The 15,530-nt window shown below is 41.1% G+C and overlaps 1 protein-coding gene and 1 long non-coding RNA gene across 2 annotated transcripts in view; one reads left to right on the top strand and one right to left on the bottom strand.

Moving 5' to 3' along the window:
• MCC (MCC regulator of Wnt signaling pathway) overlaps positions 1-10,938 on the bottom strand; it is a 183,506-nt gene extending 172,568 nt beyond the window's left edge. The window contains exon 1 of the mRNA XM_054653346.2: positions 10,626-10,938. Coding sequence (XP_054509321.2) covers positions 10,626-10,762 — 137 coding nt within the window. The 5' untranslated portion in view covers positions 10,763-10,938. The remainder of the gene's footprint in view (positions 1-10,625) is intronic.
• On the top strand, positions 10,644-14,227 carry LOC143692049 (uncharacterized). The gene is made up of 3 exons (XR_013179926.1): positions 10,644-10,784; positions 12,537-12,701; positions 13,274-14,227. It is a non-coding gene; the product is annotated as an uncharacterized LOC143692049 (long non-coding RNA).
• The last annotated feature ends 1,303 nt before the right edge of the window (positions 14,228-15,530 follow it).

Below are 15,530 nucleotides of genomic sequence, written 5' to 3'. Positions count from 1 at the left end.
TTCACTGCTCTCTTCTGCAAGTTTCCTTATTTCAATCTTCCCAGATACAATTCGGATTGTTGCTTCAAAAAGGAAGTTAACACACTGTTTTCTGGCATTACAGTGTGTTGCAGTATGAAGCAATATCCTGTTTTAGCTATCCCAGTTTCCCAGGTGTGCCAACCTCTCCCTTCCCCTCCCCCTTGCCCCCTTGCTAAGTGCTGTCTCTGTCAATCTTAACATTCCAGCATGGACATCATCTGGTTGGTCAAGTTCAAAAGATGCTTCTCAGCCCTGGCGTCATTGGCCAGTCTAGGTGTCATTGTCCCCTGAGACTCCCACCCTTTCCACCTGGTTGGTGGCACACCTGCCCCTTCCCCTCCCCCTTTCCCCGGGCTTAAAAAGACACGGGACCACGTGGTCTGGGTTCTGTTGGAGCCATCACAACATTCAGAGGCCTGTGTGCCCAGGAATAAAACTTTGGATTAACTCTCCGGCAGAATCCGTCTCCTTTTCCTCTTCACCTCGCCTAAAGCCTTTCCATTAGAGGTAAAAACTGAATTCCTGCTTGCCTGGACTTGTTCCAAGTGCCAGCTGCAACATACAGCCAGCCAGGGGCGTCTCTGAGGTGAAACACCACAGCTGCCACCTCTGGTCAGGCAGCAAGGGCCAGAAGAGCCCAGGCACGTTCCATCCGGTAATATTGGGATCTTACTCCAATAACAGTCAGTAAGAAAAAGAGTCTTTACATATTTAAAGCCTGTAATCAGATGTTCCACCTTCTTTTGAGTAAAGAGCCTCATTTTTTGTACTTCAATCATCATAAATTGCTCTTGTCTTTCTCTAAATGTTCCACCAACCGAATCGATGACAGCACACAGAACTAGACACCAGCTTAAAGCACACACTGAAAAGAGACTAGAAGGTGAAAGCAGAAGTTCTGTTCTGCAACAGAACAATTCTGTTAGTTCAAGTTAAACTTGAGAACCACCATAAATTTCACAAAGTTTTACATCTAGCACACATCCTGTATGTGCACCACCAAATGTGCTAATGTCTGCTTATTCCTACTTTATGCCATTTGATTTGTTTTCAAGCAATAGCCTCATCTGTCAGCACCAATTGTGACTCTTACCCCACAGCAAGTCTACAATTTTCCTTAGCTTGATGTCATCTCAGATTTAAGAAAGGTTACCCATTATCATGTCATCCTTATCATTAATCCTTAATAATGCTTGATAATGATTTGATCCAGGCCATCCTTCTGATTTCAATTTGATATAGTATTTTATTTGTCAACCAAAGCACAGGTGTCTAATGAGCTCCAAGTATAGCTCAGAAAAAAACTTGAACAAACTGAAGTCTCAGTCTAGTTCCTTGGCTTGCCTACAAGTGTCATAAAACATCAAAAAAAGCCTTAAACAAAACATCAAAAGCCTTAAAATAGTCAAGACAAACTCTTGTTTCACTCCCACCACAAATGGGGGACACTAGTTCTAGATTAGATTAGTTCAACCTAACTTCTTCTTAAGAAATCCATATTCAGCAAGTTGTCTGTTCACTGACCACCATCTCAACACACTTTTAAAGAAAAGCAGCATATTTTATCTTTCCCATTTTCTGTTCTTCTGCCTTTTAGAAGAGTTCAGGGAAAAAGAATGGAAATAATTCTGAGGTTGTCTTTAGGATTATTATATCAAAATCTCCAAGTACAACTAAGTAAAACAAATCCAAGCACTCTTCAACTTCTTTCTTCCCTCTCCGTCCAAGGTATTTGTTACCAGTCCTATTTGCAGGAACAATCTTACTACATGTATTATTTTCAATGTAGAAAGCAAATCAAAACAAAACAAAAATCTCACATGTCTTAGCATTATCAGCAGTTCACTGACTCCCTCTCTTGGATACTCTTTCTCTGTTTTTTCTGTCACTTTTTCAAAACTGTTTCTATATTGTGGAACAATTTTACACTTGAAATTCCCTGCTAGTTTCAATTTCTGCATATTCCAGCGCCTGTTCACAACTAACTTGCAACTTGATCCTGATCCACAACACTGAGCATCATGAGGAAAAAGATAAGGTTAACAATCAGCCAGCCCCAAAACCCTGTATGCTTTATTCATAATTCAGCCATCTGAGCTTCTGCTTCCCGGCTCTGTCCTGCCTTAGCTGCCTCTCACAATACTATGGCAAGCATGCAGCCTACACCACCACCTCTTCCTCTGGGGAAGCAGGGGATGGTTCCCTCCCCACTTCCCCACCTCAGCATGTCTGTGTGTGTCTCTCCCCCACTTCACACTAGATATGGACAAGACAGCCAGCCTCTTTGGCTGCTAGGTACCTCTTCTGGAGGTACCTCTCAGAACAGAAACGTTATGTTACAGATGACACAACAAATACATATTCTACTCACTAGAAATAGCTTAAACTTTGTGCTCTGATCACCTACTCTGTACTGATAGCACAAACTGCATCTCTCAACCTGTGAGGGCAGGGTGTCCCCTCCTTGGCTGAGGGTCTCATCTCTGGAGATTGAACTGTTGCAGGCAAACAAAGGTCCATCTGTCAAAGGAGAAGCAGAGTTTGTCAATAGAATCTCTGCCATTCTACGCTTTCTTTTATGCTTCTTTTCTTTGGTTTCAAATATACTGCTAATACACAATTCAACCTACAGACTCTTCCACATGGTTAGGAACTATCAGGAACACAGTTTTCATTCAGAGATGGTCTGATCTCTGCTACCTGGCTTACCCTCAAAAATTACATATGGGATTAAATCAAATAACCACTAATACTACATAAATATTGTTCTTTTCTATCAAATATAAAAAGTATTGCTTCAGAAAAACTTTTAGAAGAAATGAGACATTGACTGTGTTGATTACAATTTAGCATTATGGTGACATTAATTAACAGAGGTCAATTAATGCAAAAATCACTGCCCTAGGATGAATTCCACATATGTACTATTTATTCTAAAAGATGTATGTGAACATTCACAGTAAAAACACAGTGGATTTGAAAAACTATGTATCCACATCATAATTTTTCCTTCATATGCCATTTGAAGCCCATCCTTTGGACAACACTCAATTAGGCACAACACAAGCCTTGTTAATGCCTTTCATCTACCACCTGAGATACCAGAGTCTTAAAAAAATCTCTCTTGTCCTTTTATACTTCTGAAAATGAATTAACTTTTAGTGAGATTTCTTAGCTGAGATCATTTGGAGTGAAGCATGTTTAAAAATCAAGAGGACATCACCAGAGGGACCACAACTAACCCTCAATCTTGTTTCTTACCCCCCTCAACTGTGCCAACATTAAAAGTCACACATCCAGATAAAGTTACAACTATAAACTGGCCATGCTGCAAAGAAGTATGTCTTACTGAACTAGTGTACAGCTAAGGCAATTCTTTGAACAAATTCTAGTGCAGACAGTGAGTAACTTCAGGACCATGCACAGCAGATCATCATCTGGCAGAGCAGGCTGACTTAAAAAAATCATGTAACCCTCCGCTAGCTATTCACAATTCATTGTGTAAAGAGTGCAGGTGCACAGATTAAGGGTATATGTTTGCAAGTAAGGCCAGGTGCCCAAGTATTTTGTGAGGTTCCTTATTCCAAATCAAAACATGTATGACCTGCTGCTTCAATCAATGTAAGGTAATCTCTAGCCTACCCCAGCAAACAAAGAGAATTTTAAAATTATCTTAGAATCCATCCACAACTACCAGCAAAGTGCTTGCACGGGGCACCCTCAAACAATAAATACAAATAAATACAAGGAGTTAACAGGGAGAACTCTTCCCTCATTCAAGTGCCTCCCAACTCAGTCAACCCATCCATGAATTTCAAACAATAGGTTTTGGCAAATTAATTCTAAAAACATACAGAAAGTTGCTCCCTAGGATCACAAGCTAACCAACAATGATTAGGAGAGTGCCAACTGCCTTGTCTGCTGTAAACAGAAGATGCAATCACATGAGATAAACAAAACCAAGTATTTACCATCCCAGTCATACGGCTAGAACAGCCACCAATAGTTCCTATGTTATAAACCCAGGACCATGGAGTTGCTAGAAGGACCAAGCACCAAAGCATCTTATGAGGGCCCGAGCTCCCTATCACCCTTGGGAAAAAAGAAACAGAATATATTTGTGAAGTTGATCTTTCAGAATTGCCACCAAGAAACCCAAGAAAACACAAAGCAAAAAAATCCCAGTTTAACAATTACTCTTTTTTTGTCACAAAATGGAAATTACTGACTTTAAAGAGTGATTAATTTCTCTTACAGTAATAACCCAATTAACATGGTATTTGCAACAATATCAATCAAAAAATAAATACAAATCAATAACAAAATTAATAAATATAACAACTAACTTCACTGCTTAGATGCCAGCTGGATGGTAGCTTTCAAAGGGATCAAAAAATTTGACATTTGTATTTTCAAGTGAATTACTGTTTGGTCAGTTTTTCCACAGTACAATCTATCTGGACAACAAGGTCCTAAGAAAGAAAATACAGTAATACAAGCCTGAGATAAATACTTTAGTCCCTTTTACCAGGCTAATAGTGCCAATGGGGAAAGATAAAAGCAATATATAAAACACACCAAGTAACTTCACTAACTTTGAAACGTTAACAGCTCCAGCTAAAACACCCTTCAGGTGTTTGATGTTTACATAAAAACTGGAGTGCTAACCAATTAAAAAATATAATATGTTCAGACAATTCAAGTTTGAATACATTCCTCTGACTGTGTACCAGTTGTAAGAAATACAGACTTAGAAATGCATAATCCCTTAATGAATGTTGATTCTTGGTGTATTTTCTAGACACAATATTTAACAAAGGGGATACCTTTTTCTTCATCCTAAACTAAGTATGTCTCTATGGCTTCTTATACACATCCACCCTTCAGGCTTTCCCTGTAACTTATTCCTTTTTTGGTTATGATGCTCCGAGGGGACCCATGGAAGACAAAGGTGGAGTAAAAACCCCACAAAATTCTATACAGCTGTGGAATCATTGACTAAGGCAAGTCCCAGGAGAAACAGAAAAAACAGACTACAATCATGTGAGAAGCAGCACACTGCTTCCAGCCACCGTTTTACTAAGGATACAGTAAATATTGTGCTGTATCCATATAAAAGCAATCCTTCAGATACATGGATCACAAACTCTGTGACAGCCTCCTGATGGAGATGGATGAAGACTAAAACGAAGCCTAAGAACAGAATCTGGGAGCTGAAACTGTTTTCAAGACAAACTAAAGCAGCAGTGAAGAACAAGTAAAGAACAAAGTACATTTTACCAAGGTTTGGAGGGGGTGGCTTGGGAGTTTTGGAGATTTGGGATTTTCTCCCCCTGGAATTTCTAAAACAGAGCTGGTTTAAAGAAAACACAGAGCAAATAGTCCAGACCTCAAGTGAGAATAAAATCCTGTATAGAGGCCTTAACTTTTTTAGCTTCATGGTAAGAACAGCCCAGCTATATGAAGAGCCAGACTGAAGGCAAGGACTAAGCAAAGCTTTGTCCCAGTCTTGCTGACATTTTGCAGACTGCTTCTAAATGATGTCTCCTTGTTAGACAGCTGATTGAGGTCAGACTTAGGACTGTACAGTACTGGGATCAAACTTCTTTTGAAATTTGAAATCCCAGTAGCTGCAAAACTACCAGAATATATATTATTTCTCTCACAAGACTTCAAACGCAGTTTTTAATTTCCACCTGCTCTGTTAGAGTTGACCTTTTAGAAACCTCGTGCTTGTAGGATAAATAGCTTTATCACTGCTAGCCTGCTGACATTTGAGCACACACAAAACACCTTGTTCCTGATACTGCTTTCAACCAGCACAGAATACTCTGCAGAGAGTAGATGCAGAATATTAGCTCATGCCCAAAGTAAGTTTTCAGAGATCCTGACTGAACATGTTCGCATGACTTCATAAATGGTCATCTTATGGATTAAATAGTGTTTTACCAACAGTGGTAACTTGACTGGTCACAGACAACCCACAATGATTTTGCTGCATTTTATCTGTCCTTAAGTGCTTCAATAGTACCTCTTTAAATGTTAAGCACAGAAGTTGAAACACATTAGCAAAATCAAACATTTGAAAAAAAGGTTAAATGAAGTGGAAACGTCTGCTGTGGAGAGTAAGAGATATCATAGAAGAATAAATCAACTCCCTTAAAAAGACAATGAATAGATTAATACTTTGTCTTCTTGAAAATACTGGGTTTTCTCCTCTAACAGCACCAACAGCAGCCACTAAATTCAGAACCAGATGCAGAAACACTGGAGGGGGGGGTGGGGGAGGGGTGCCAAAATACACTCAGCAAGAAAGCTGTGAATGTCCTACCACTGTGACAACCCATTAAAAAGGGAAGGACCAGCCGGTACTTGCAAAGGTTTTGAGCTCCCAAAGCCATGTGCCCCTGAAACCACTCAGGTAACAAATCAAATCCAACCAGTTCCTTTTAACTATTTCGTGCAGGGCTAGAGAAGGCACATTCTGCGTGGCCTTTTAACAGGCTGTATAAGCTCATTACAAAGTTAGTAGGTTTACTGGGTTTTTAACATCTTACTATGTACAGTGGTACTCTACTTTTCCAAGACTTTCTGTAAGATATTGACCAGTGTAAAAAAATTGTGTACACAGACAACACAGTTCTCAAACAAACTCTACAAACAAAACTTAATTCCATTATTGCTAATATAATGACAAAGTTCTAATTGAACTAAACACTAGCTTTACCTTTTTTCTTCACAATCCTATAATTATTTATCCATGCTTAAAAGTTAAAATTGGAAAGCTAGCATATTTGTACCTTAATAATAAAATTAATTTTTTCTTCGCCCATTATTTCCACAACTCATACCTTCATTTTTTAAAGGAAAAGTATTTCCTGCAGATTCAAAGTTACCTTTACATTTTGCAGTGTTACAACAGAGTAATCCAAAACCCATTTAGTGACTTCCGCAGTGAAGATGAAATTCATTGTGTGCTAAATAGAATTTCAATACAATCCACATAAAATAAAGCTACAAGGCAATTAAGTTTCTGAAGAAGACATTAATCTAGGCTGTCACCCATAAAAACCCAGCATTCAAGGCTAAATATGCAAACAGCATCAAAAAGAAAAAAAGAAAAAAAAGCACACATGTCCTGGACAATTCACCAACCCTCTGAAACTGAAAATGTTTATAACTGTAACATCAGATTCTGAAATTTTTCAAAGCAAACAGAATAAAGCAAAGGAAAGCAATTACTGTTTTTTCAGTTAACAGGTTTTTTTTTTTTGTTGATAACCACACAATCCAGCTGTGTCCACACTACAGCTGCAAAACTGAAGTTATGCTGTAAACAGTGTTTAAGGCTGCCTTCTGCTCTCAGCAATGCTCATCCAGCTGATCTCAAGCGTTCAGAATCCAGCCTTAGTTGTGGACTGCTTTGCAACTGAGTTGCAAAGCGGGAGGGTGGTACTTTTTGGTTGGTTGGTTAGTTCGTTTTTGTGAAATTGCCCGGTGTTGCAGAAGTATGAGAAGAATGCCAAACATTTGCAAGATGTTAAAATAATTAAGTAACAAACATTAACCCCAAAAGAATCAAAAGCCATTTCAGTACAAGCCAGTAAGTTAAAACTCTGTTGTTTCCTTAGTACTTTTCTCTAGCTGGATACTGCAAAATTTCAATATGCACATGTTAATGCAATGCTCAGAGACACTGGTTTAGCATTTCATATCCCATAGCTCAGTGTCTACTGGATCATAACCATCAATGGCACATCCTTAATTATGCTTTATTGCTTCGATATCATCCTACTCAGAGCCTGGAATTTAATCAATATCTCAGGTGAGAGCCCGAAAATTAATCAGTATCCCAGGACATGCTCCTCCTCTCCATCTGTGCCTGTACTTCCCTGCTACTATTTAAAGAGGTTTATTAGAGAGTGATGCACGACAAAGCATTTCCACAGCTGAGACACCATGTTATTTCATTATGAATGCAAACATCTCTTTTCCCCCCATGCAATATGAACTAAATAAACACACACACACAAAATGCCTGCCTTTGCTGCAAGTATAAAGATCTTCTTTTCCTTAACAGCTCTGGAGCTGGAAAAAAAGAAACCTTATAAACAAACTGCTGCATGTGCTAGGCAAAGAAATGATTGACCAAGCTTCCGGCCTGCAAATAGAAGGGAAACTAACTTTTAAATATAAAATTTATACTCAGTAGCACTTGCAAAACAGCAAATTTCAGTCCCATTGCATTCAAAATAAGCTAGTATTTAAAAAGAAGCTTATCCTAGTGATAGGTTATAGATCATAGTCAAGTCTAGTTCTAATACACAAAGAAGGAGATGATTTTAAAGTGCTAGCTTCTGTGTTTTCAGCTCTTTATAAAGATGCCTGGGCATTTATTGCCATGTTTAACCTGTTGTGAAAGATATCATGACATGCAGAAGTCAGCCTCCAATCGCCACTGGGGCTGCAAGAAATGCAAAAAAATTTTTGGCCACAAGAATGAGCAAAGAAAAGTCCAAAGAAGCAGGGCAAGAAGAGCAGGAAAACCAATCAACTGGCTCATATGAAACAAACAAGCAAAAAAAAACCTAGAAAGAAACAAACACAGAAGCCTGACAAATGGTATGCAGAATATGGCAAGATGAAATTTAGTGTAAAAGCAGCCATAACTTTTTTGCCTTTAATTTATTACATTTAAAAGGATGCAATAACCTAAACACTAGAGCTCTACACGACAAACCCCCATCTGCTATACTTTCAACAGGGACACTGTGAGTCCATGAACCTGACAGAGTTGTCTGTAATACTGTGGTGGTATATACTATAAAGACATCAAAATGCAACTGGACAAGTCTCCTCCTGCATAAGTCACTGCTATAAAACAGAGTATAAGCAAAATTGAGTAACTACAGAAAGCAAGAAAGGCATTCCATTTATACAACTCATCACCCAGGCTACCTAATGAAGTAAAGTCATGTCAAAGATAATTTCTTAAATATTCCTTCACTACTTTGTCACTCATACAGAGATGTAAAGGAAGACAGTAATTCATAACACCATCCCCTCTGATAAAGGCCACACCAGCTCTGCCTTGAATGCACAACTCCCTTCTGAAGCAAGGTATTAGCAACCTTCAACAATGAACCCACCATCTCCTCAAGGATTTTCAACCACCACCCAGGCCCTGGGCTTTACAGCCATTTCATCATGAAATCCAATGCCTCTACTCAGACACATCCTGGAGTTTTCAACACTGTAGTTCAAGCAACACTCTGAAGAACACAATACAAATCTGGGTCAAAACTTAGTGAATGTGGATTAGTCGATCAGAAATTAGTAGTTTGTGTCATGGTAACATCTCTACATGGTCTGTATGAAACACTAAAACATTTAACATTCCCCCAGTAAGGTCTTTAAATTATAAATACACTGAGTTCACATTGCAGAAAAACATGACAGTACAGAAAAGCAAGTGTGCTCTGAACAGACAGTGCACAATTTTCGCGAACATTTCAAGTTTTCAGATATCAGAATAAATTCCATGAAGACCATAAACAAATGGAAAGAGAAGCAGTCTTAGCACACTGGTTGTAAAGTACACATTTTCAAAGTTTATATTTCAAAACCACAACTGTCAAAATAATCATTAGACTGAGGGGGAGAAAAGAGTGTTCATGGAGTTGTTCAGATAAGAAATATCACGACCCTTGAACTTTATTTTTAAAGTGACTGCCAGTTGTTATAGATTTTCAACAACTTTCTGGCTCCAAAGAGATGGCAGTGGGGATTCAAGTTTACTTAGCCTTTCTTTGGGGTCATATTCTTAGGTTACAGGTTAAATAGCAGACTTAAGAAATTCCCTCACTGTCCCAGTTCTCTAGAGGCATGTATTAATTGCAGGCAATAGCATAAATTTCATTTTGAAAATGCAAGTTTCCACGACCTCTGGCAAATCTCGCCTTTTGAAGTTCAGTATTTTTTAAATTATGGCGTGAGAACTCAGAAATACCATTGCCACAAAACCAACTCCTGACCAAAACACACAGCCAGTGCTTCCAGACACATAAACATTCCACTATGGCTTATTTCCAAGTATCTACTGCAAATGTACAAACTCACCCTTCCCCACTACAACCCATCAGCCTTCGTGACACTCCTCAAACTCTCTGAGGACCAGCAGGGGAATTTAAACCAAACTGTGTAACAAGAATATGTATTAAACCGTACTGACAAAACAAAATCATATGATCCGGGAGAACAATATGAGTTTTCTCCTAGATTACCCACCACGAGCTTTTTGTGTGTTTAATTGCAAAAACCACCTGCCCAGGGCACGAGGTGATAAAATCCAGGATCAGAGGCATCATCTTTCAACCCAGGCGGACATGGAAGTGCTGCGGGCAGTGTTCCCTTTTCCGGGAAGCTCTCGGTGCCGAGGCCCCGCTGGAGCCCCTGGCTCCGGGGCCGACGAGAGCGGGGCTGGGAGCCGCGGAGCTCCCGCCGCTGCTCCAACTCGCCCACAAGTTAAGCGCCGGGGAACGCGGGGCGAGGGGAAGGACGGGACGGCTCCGTATCAGCAAAGAGCCGCCTCCCGCTGTCGCTACCTGCTGATGAAGCCATCCCCATCGCCGTCGCATGTCTGGAAGAGGCGCCTCATCCTCTCCTCCTCGCCCGTGCTGGAGGTATCGGTGCTGCTGCTGCCGGTGCTGTTCACCTCCGCCACAGCGGCTGCCGCCATCATGCGCCCCGCTCCGGAGGAGGAGGTGGGTAAGGAGGAGGAGGAGGAGGAGGCGAGGCTGCCTCGTGCGCCCGGGATTCCCAGTCCCGCCGCGCCTGCAAAGTGCGAGCGGCAGCACAAAGCCGGGGCGGGGGCCTTGCTGGCCCCGCACCCACCGCCCGCGAAGGGACAGCCGGGGCCGGGACCCCGCTGGGGCTCGGAGCGGGGACAGGGCGGCTGAGGCTCAGAGCTCCCGCCGGCGGACGGCATCGTCCGGCGCCGGGATCACGGTGGGACCCACTGGGAGCGAGCGACCAGCGTCGCCAGCCCGTAGCCGGCTGCCCTCTCTGCCGAGGGCCGCCGACTGCGGCTCGATCCGAACCCGCCGCGGGGGTCGCTTGTTCTCCTAGGGCTGGGCAGGGCTCCCTGCTCCGGGGGTGCTGCTTTGGCTGCGGCTTTGGGCGGTCTGTGGAAGCCAAAAAACCCCAGCGTTTTCTGTAGCCCTGCGTTTGCACTCCCGTCTGTTTGATGGGGTACTGGTCAGGTAAAAGCATTCTGAGGTGGAGAGCAACAGCCCCCCTTGACTCATCCGGTTCCATTCCACTAAAGTCAACAATTCGTTTTCCTGTTCCTGAACATTTTGTGGCCTATACCCTTCCCTGTCTGTTGGTCTCCTTTTCATTTAAAGAAAAGTAGTTTTCTTTGCAGTCATCATGTGGCCAGATGAAAAAAACAAAATCATGCCTTTAGTATCTTTGCCACCCTTTTCAATATCTAATTAAGTTTTATTCAGTGCTTTTAATTCTTATTCCTGTGAAAAGAAGTGATACAGCACCAGCACCAATCCGCTTTATCTCTAACTGGAAACGGCTATTCTGAAACAGTCTAGAACAGCATTTCAGTTTACATATTGCATTATGTTTCTTACTCCATCACGTCACATGATTAATTTGGGTGAACTAATATTTTCCTAACCTATTTCTGTGTTTGAAAAAAAAAGGCCTTGTTATTAAGGACATATTGTTGCCTTCCTAGTATTAGGTATTATTCTTTTCCTATTAATTAAGTCTTTGAAGATATCCACTTCATGCCACAAAACATCTTGATCTTCCTAGTTGCTGACAGGGATTAATGAATATATAAATCCAGCAAAGTTATCACACTTGTTGCGCAGTGCCTTCAAAATACATTAACTGATGGCAACAGTTCTAATTGTTAATATTTATTGCATCTTGATTACACAAGTCATTACAAGGTAAAGAGTTCCTCTGGCACTTTATTAACTAAAACTACTTGCAAGTGTAAGCATGCATACACTCACTCTCATATTGTCTCGGTCTCTGCAGATTTCCAAATTACGTTGCTCACATTAGTTCTTTCTGAATGACCAGGGCACTGCAGTATGGAGCTGTCCTAGGGTGACGTGATGATGCTTGTATCCCCAATCGTGTGTTCTGTTTATGCTGGATATTACATTCTGTTCGTTCAACACTGGCTCTGGGAGCAAAGTGGGAGAAGAAGAAACGCAGAGCTTTGTTATCAGCCTCACTTACTCCTTCACAGTCTGCTGGAACACAGAACTCCACTGTTGTTGTCTGGGCATGGACGGGGCAGAACACCGCACTCCTTTTGCTTTTTCGTTAGTTAGTTAGTTAGTTAGTTAGTTAGTTAGTTAGTTAGTTAGTTTAGTTAGTTAGTTAGTTAAGTTAGTTAGTTACTTTAGCTGGCTGAGGCAGTCCGAGTTTTCCCTGGACTGTTTTTCTTTCCCTTTTCTTGGAACTATTTGAACCTGCTCCAGACCGGGACCCTGGGAAACACCGAGGAAACATCGTACTCTGCAGCTTGCCGGGGCTACTCTGCAGCCTTTCCAGCGCCGTAGGGACTGATAACAGAGCGACCAGCCACCGGGGAGACTTTCTGAATTTGTCATCTCTTCAGAGCAGCGAATCAGTTTTGTCATCCGGTATTGTTCATTTTGTGTGCTGGGGAGTGCTTTGCCTGTTAAATAAACAGGTTCTTTCCACTTCTCTCCGAGGAAATCCTTCCCGAACCAGTTGGGGGGAGGGGCCGTGTGGGTTTGATTTCTGGAGGGGCCCCTTTTGGAGGTTTCCTCCCAAATCTGCCCTAAACCGGGACACACTTCCATACTCTTTCAAGGCACTTAAACTAGTGTATATTGCAGCTATTCTTTCAGATGTTCCATCTCCTGACCTACAATGGTCTGACTCTTAGTGTTAGCACACGCTTTTTCAGTCCTAGGCAGGATGTTGTTCCTGTGTGGTACCAGCTGATTACCGCAGCTGTTTGTTTACACTGAGGACTGAGATGTGAAGTCACAAAACCATTTTCTTCAGCCAGATCCCACAGACAAGCTGTTCAATACCATACACAAGAATCCTTGCATACATTCTGTGAGTATAGCACACACTGCTTCTTACTAAGAAGAAAATTCTTAACCACAGGGAGTTGGACTCGATGTATTTGTATGCATCCCTTTCTTCTTGTGATATTCTTTAATTCTGTGATTCTTTGCAGAGTCCTAAAACTGTTTCCTGACAAGGCCACCAGTATCAATGGAGCAAGCTAATTGGATCCAAAATACAGCAATGAGAATCTCCAAGAACAATCTCTCTTCATCCTGATGCTATCTGCCTAGCCTCCCAGTTTGCCAGTTTTCACAATTTTTGAACTAATCTCCCACTTCTCGTCTAATCTAGATAACACTTTATCTTGCTTCACACAATAGCTTTCTTTGTGGATCAGAAATTCACCCATTCTTTTTCTTCTCCCTGCTCATTGTGAACAATTTTTGAGTTGGTACAATTGAATTTTTCCTCCCATCTTCTCCTTATGGGGATCAGCTGTAGTTAACTTTTTTTGCATTTGCACCAGTCCCAAGAAAACTTGGTGCAGTGGTTTCTGACTTTCCCTGATAACAAATCACCCATACCAGCTCCTCCTTGCTGATAGGAACAGCTGATATCCTAGCTGTGGTATGGCATGCAAGACTGTAAAACCAGCTGTGCTTTCTGGTTTATATCATGATGCCCATCTAATTTTTTAAAAAGATGCATCAGTTGGAAAGCAATACCCTAAGCTGCAGTTAGTCACATTTCTGTGCCTGCTTTGAATTATGTGGCAGTTCAGTCCTACAGCCAATTTCAGATGGCAAAACCCTCACACTTAAAACACAAACTAGGCTGTACAGCAGAAAGTACAATTCTGCCTGAAGTGTCCCTCGTGTGAGGGGTATGTGGTGCCTAGAAATTTGTGAAGAGAGAACAAGGAAGGAGGGCAAGGAGTGAGAGCTCTTTACTGCTTTGAGTAGCAAAATAGGCTTGATATTTCTCAAAAGAAATATTTTAAAAGTTTGTATGTTTTCTGTTTAAGACTGTGGGTTTTAACTCTCGATCCGTTGGATATTTGTTTGTCTTCTTATGTAAGTTAAATGAATCTTTAGTTTTTCAATATAATTTATATTGTACAATATACATTTTCCATAATGTCCTGAATTTCTAAATTCAAATAAGCATATATCAGACAGTCAATGCAAACGTTAATAACAATGATGTAGCACTACTAGCTGCACTTAGTCTCCAACATTTATATACCCAAAATCTGACGTCTCTGAAAGATGGGCAGGAGACATCTGATTTCCAGACATGCTGGACTTTTCTGAGCTTTCACCAAATCAACAGAACACTTAGGTTCATATGATCCCTGAAAGTCAAGTCTACCTCAAATTAGATGTTGAACAATTGAAAAAGAACATCACTGTAAACCTCTCCAAATTTAACTATAAATGGTTTTGCAGTAGAAAACAACTTATATCTCTGCATAAAAAGCTGCCAAATGACCAAAATCAACTAACCAAAAAAAGAGAAAAACCTCCTTCTAGATAACATTCAGCCACAGCATTTTTCAATTAACCTCTTTCAAAACCCACCAACAAAACAAACAGTAACCTAATTTGCAAGCAGGAAGTTTAATTTAGTAATATTCCTTTGAGCAAGGTAGGCAGAGTGTACAATGCAGAACTTTCTCAGCATCCAGAATCCAACTGCCCAGAATACCATCCCTTTCAATTTCCTAAATACTACATCCAGCCCTTTTCACACACTTGCTAAAAGGCTCCATGACATTCTTGGTTAATAGACATGTCAGTGTTATCTAAGTGACACTGTCACCCAAAACAGATGGGTTCTCTTGGGGATATTGGCAGTCAGGATGGCACTAAACCATAGGTACAATTAAAACTTTGTTTTCTTAACAGGATGTTATGATTGATATAGAAGAGAATTTATTATTAGAATGGCACGGGATTTCTAAAAGCAGAGTCAGCATAGTACAATTTGTAACTAGCATGGTGGGGAATTTATAATACAATTTAACTTATAATTTCTAATCACCTGGATCCTAATCACCTGCAGCTCAGGTCAGATTCCAATCCATCGCTTGTTGTATCAATATTACAATCAAAATCTCAAGGGGCTGGGGAGCCAGAGGTTGCTGGGGCTGCCTGGGAAGGCACAGCAGGGCCTGGTAGCCAGAACCACCCAGCCATTGCAACCAGGTCAGCCCAGGGTATCAGACACCTCCCTGGGGACAACAGAGGCCAGGCTGGGACATGGGACCAGGGTGGAGCTGGCTTGGGCACCAGGCACTCACATAACATGACTTTGCACATGTATACCAAGCTATTAAATGTGGGTGTGCTTAGATCTAAATCTGTGCCTAACCTATATAAACCATGCCCAGGTAATATAAGGGCTAAGAAGAAGTTATGTCCTAT

This window comes from Agelaius phoeniceus, chromosome Z, assembly GCF_051311805.1.
Source record: "Agelaius phoeniceus isolate bAgePho1 chromosome Z, bAgePho1.hap1, whole genome shotgun sequence".
Classification (NCBI taxonomy): domain Eukaryota; kingdom Metazoa; phylum Chordata; class Aves; order Passeriformes; family Icteridae; genus Agelaius; species Agelaius phoeniceus.
The sequence above is the reverse complement of the archived record's forward strand: the minus strand, read 5'-3'. Positions and strand labels throughout refer to the sequence as shown.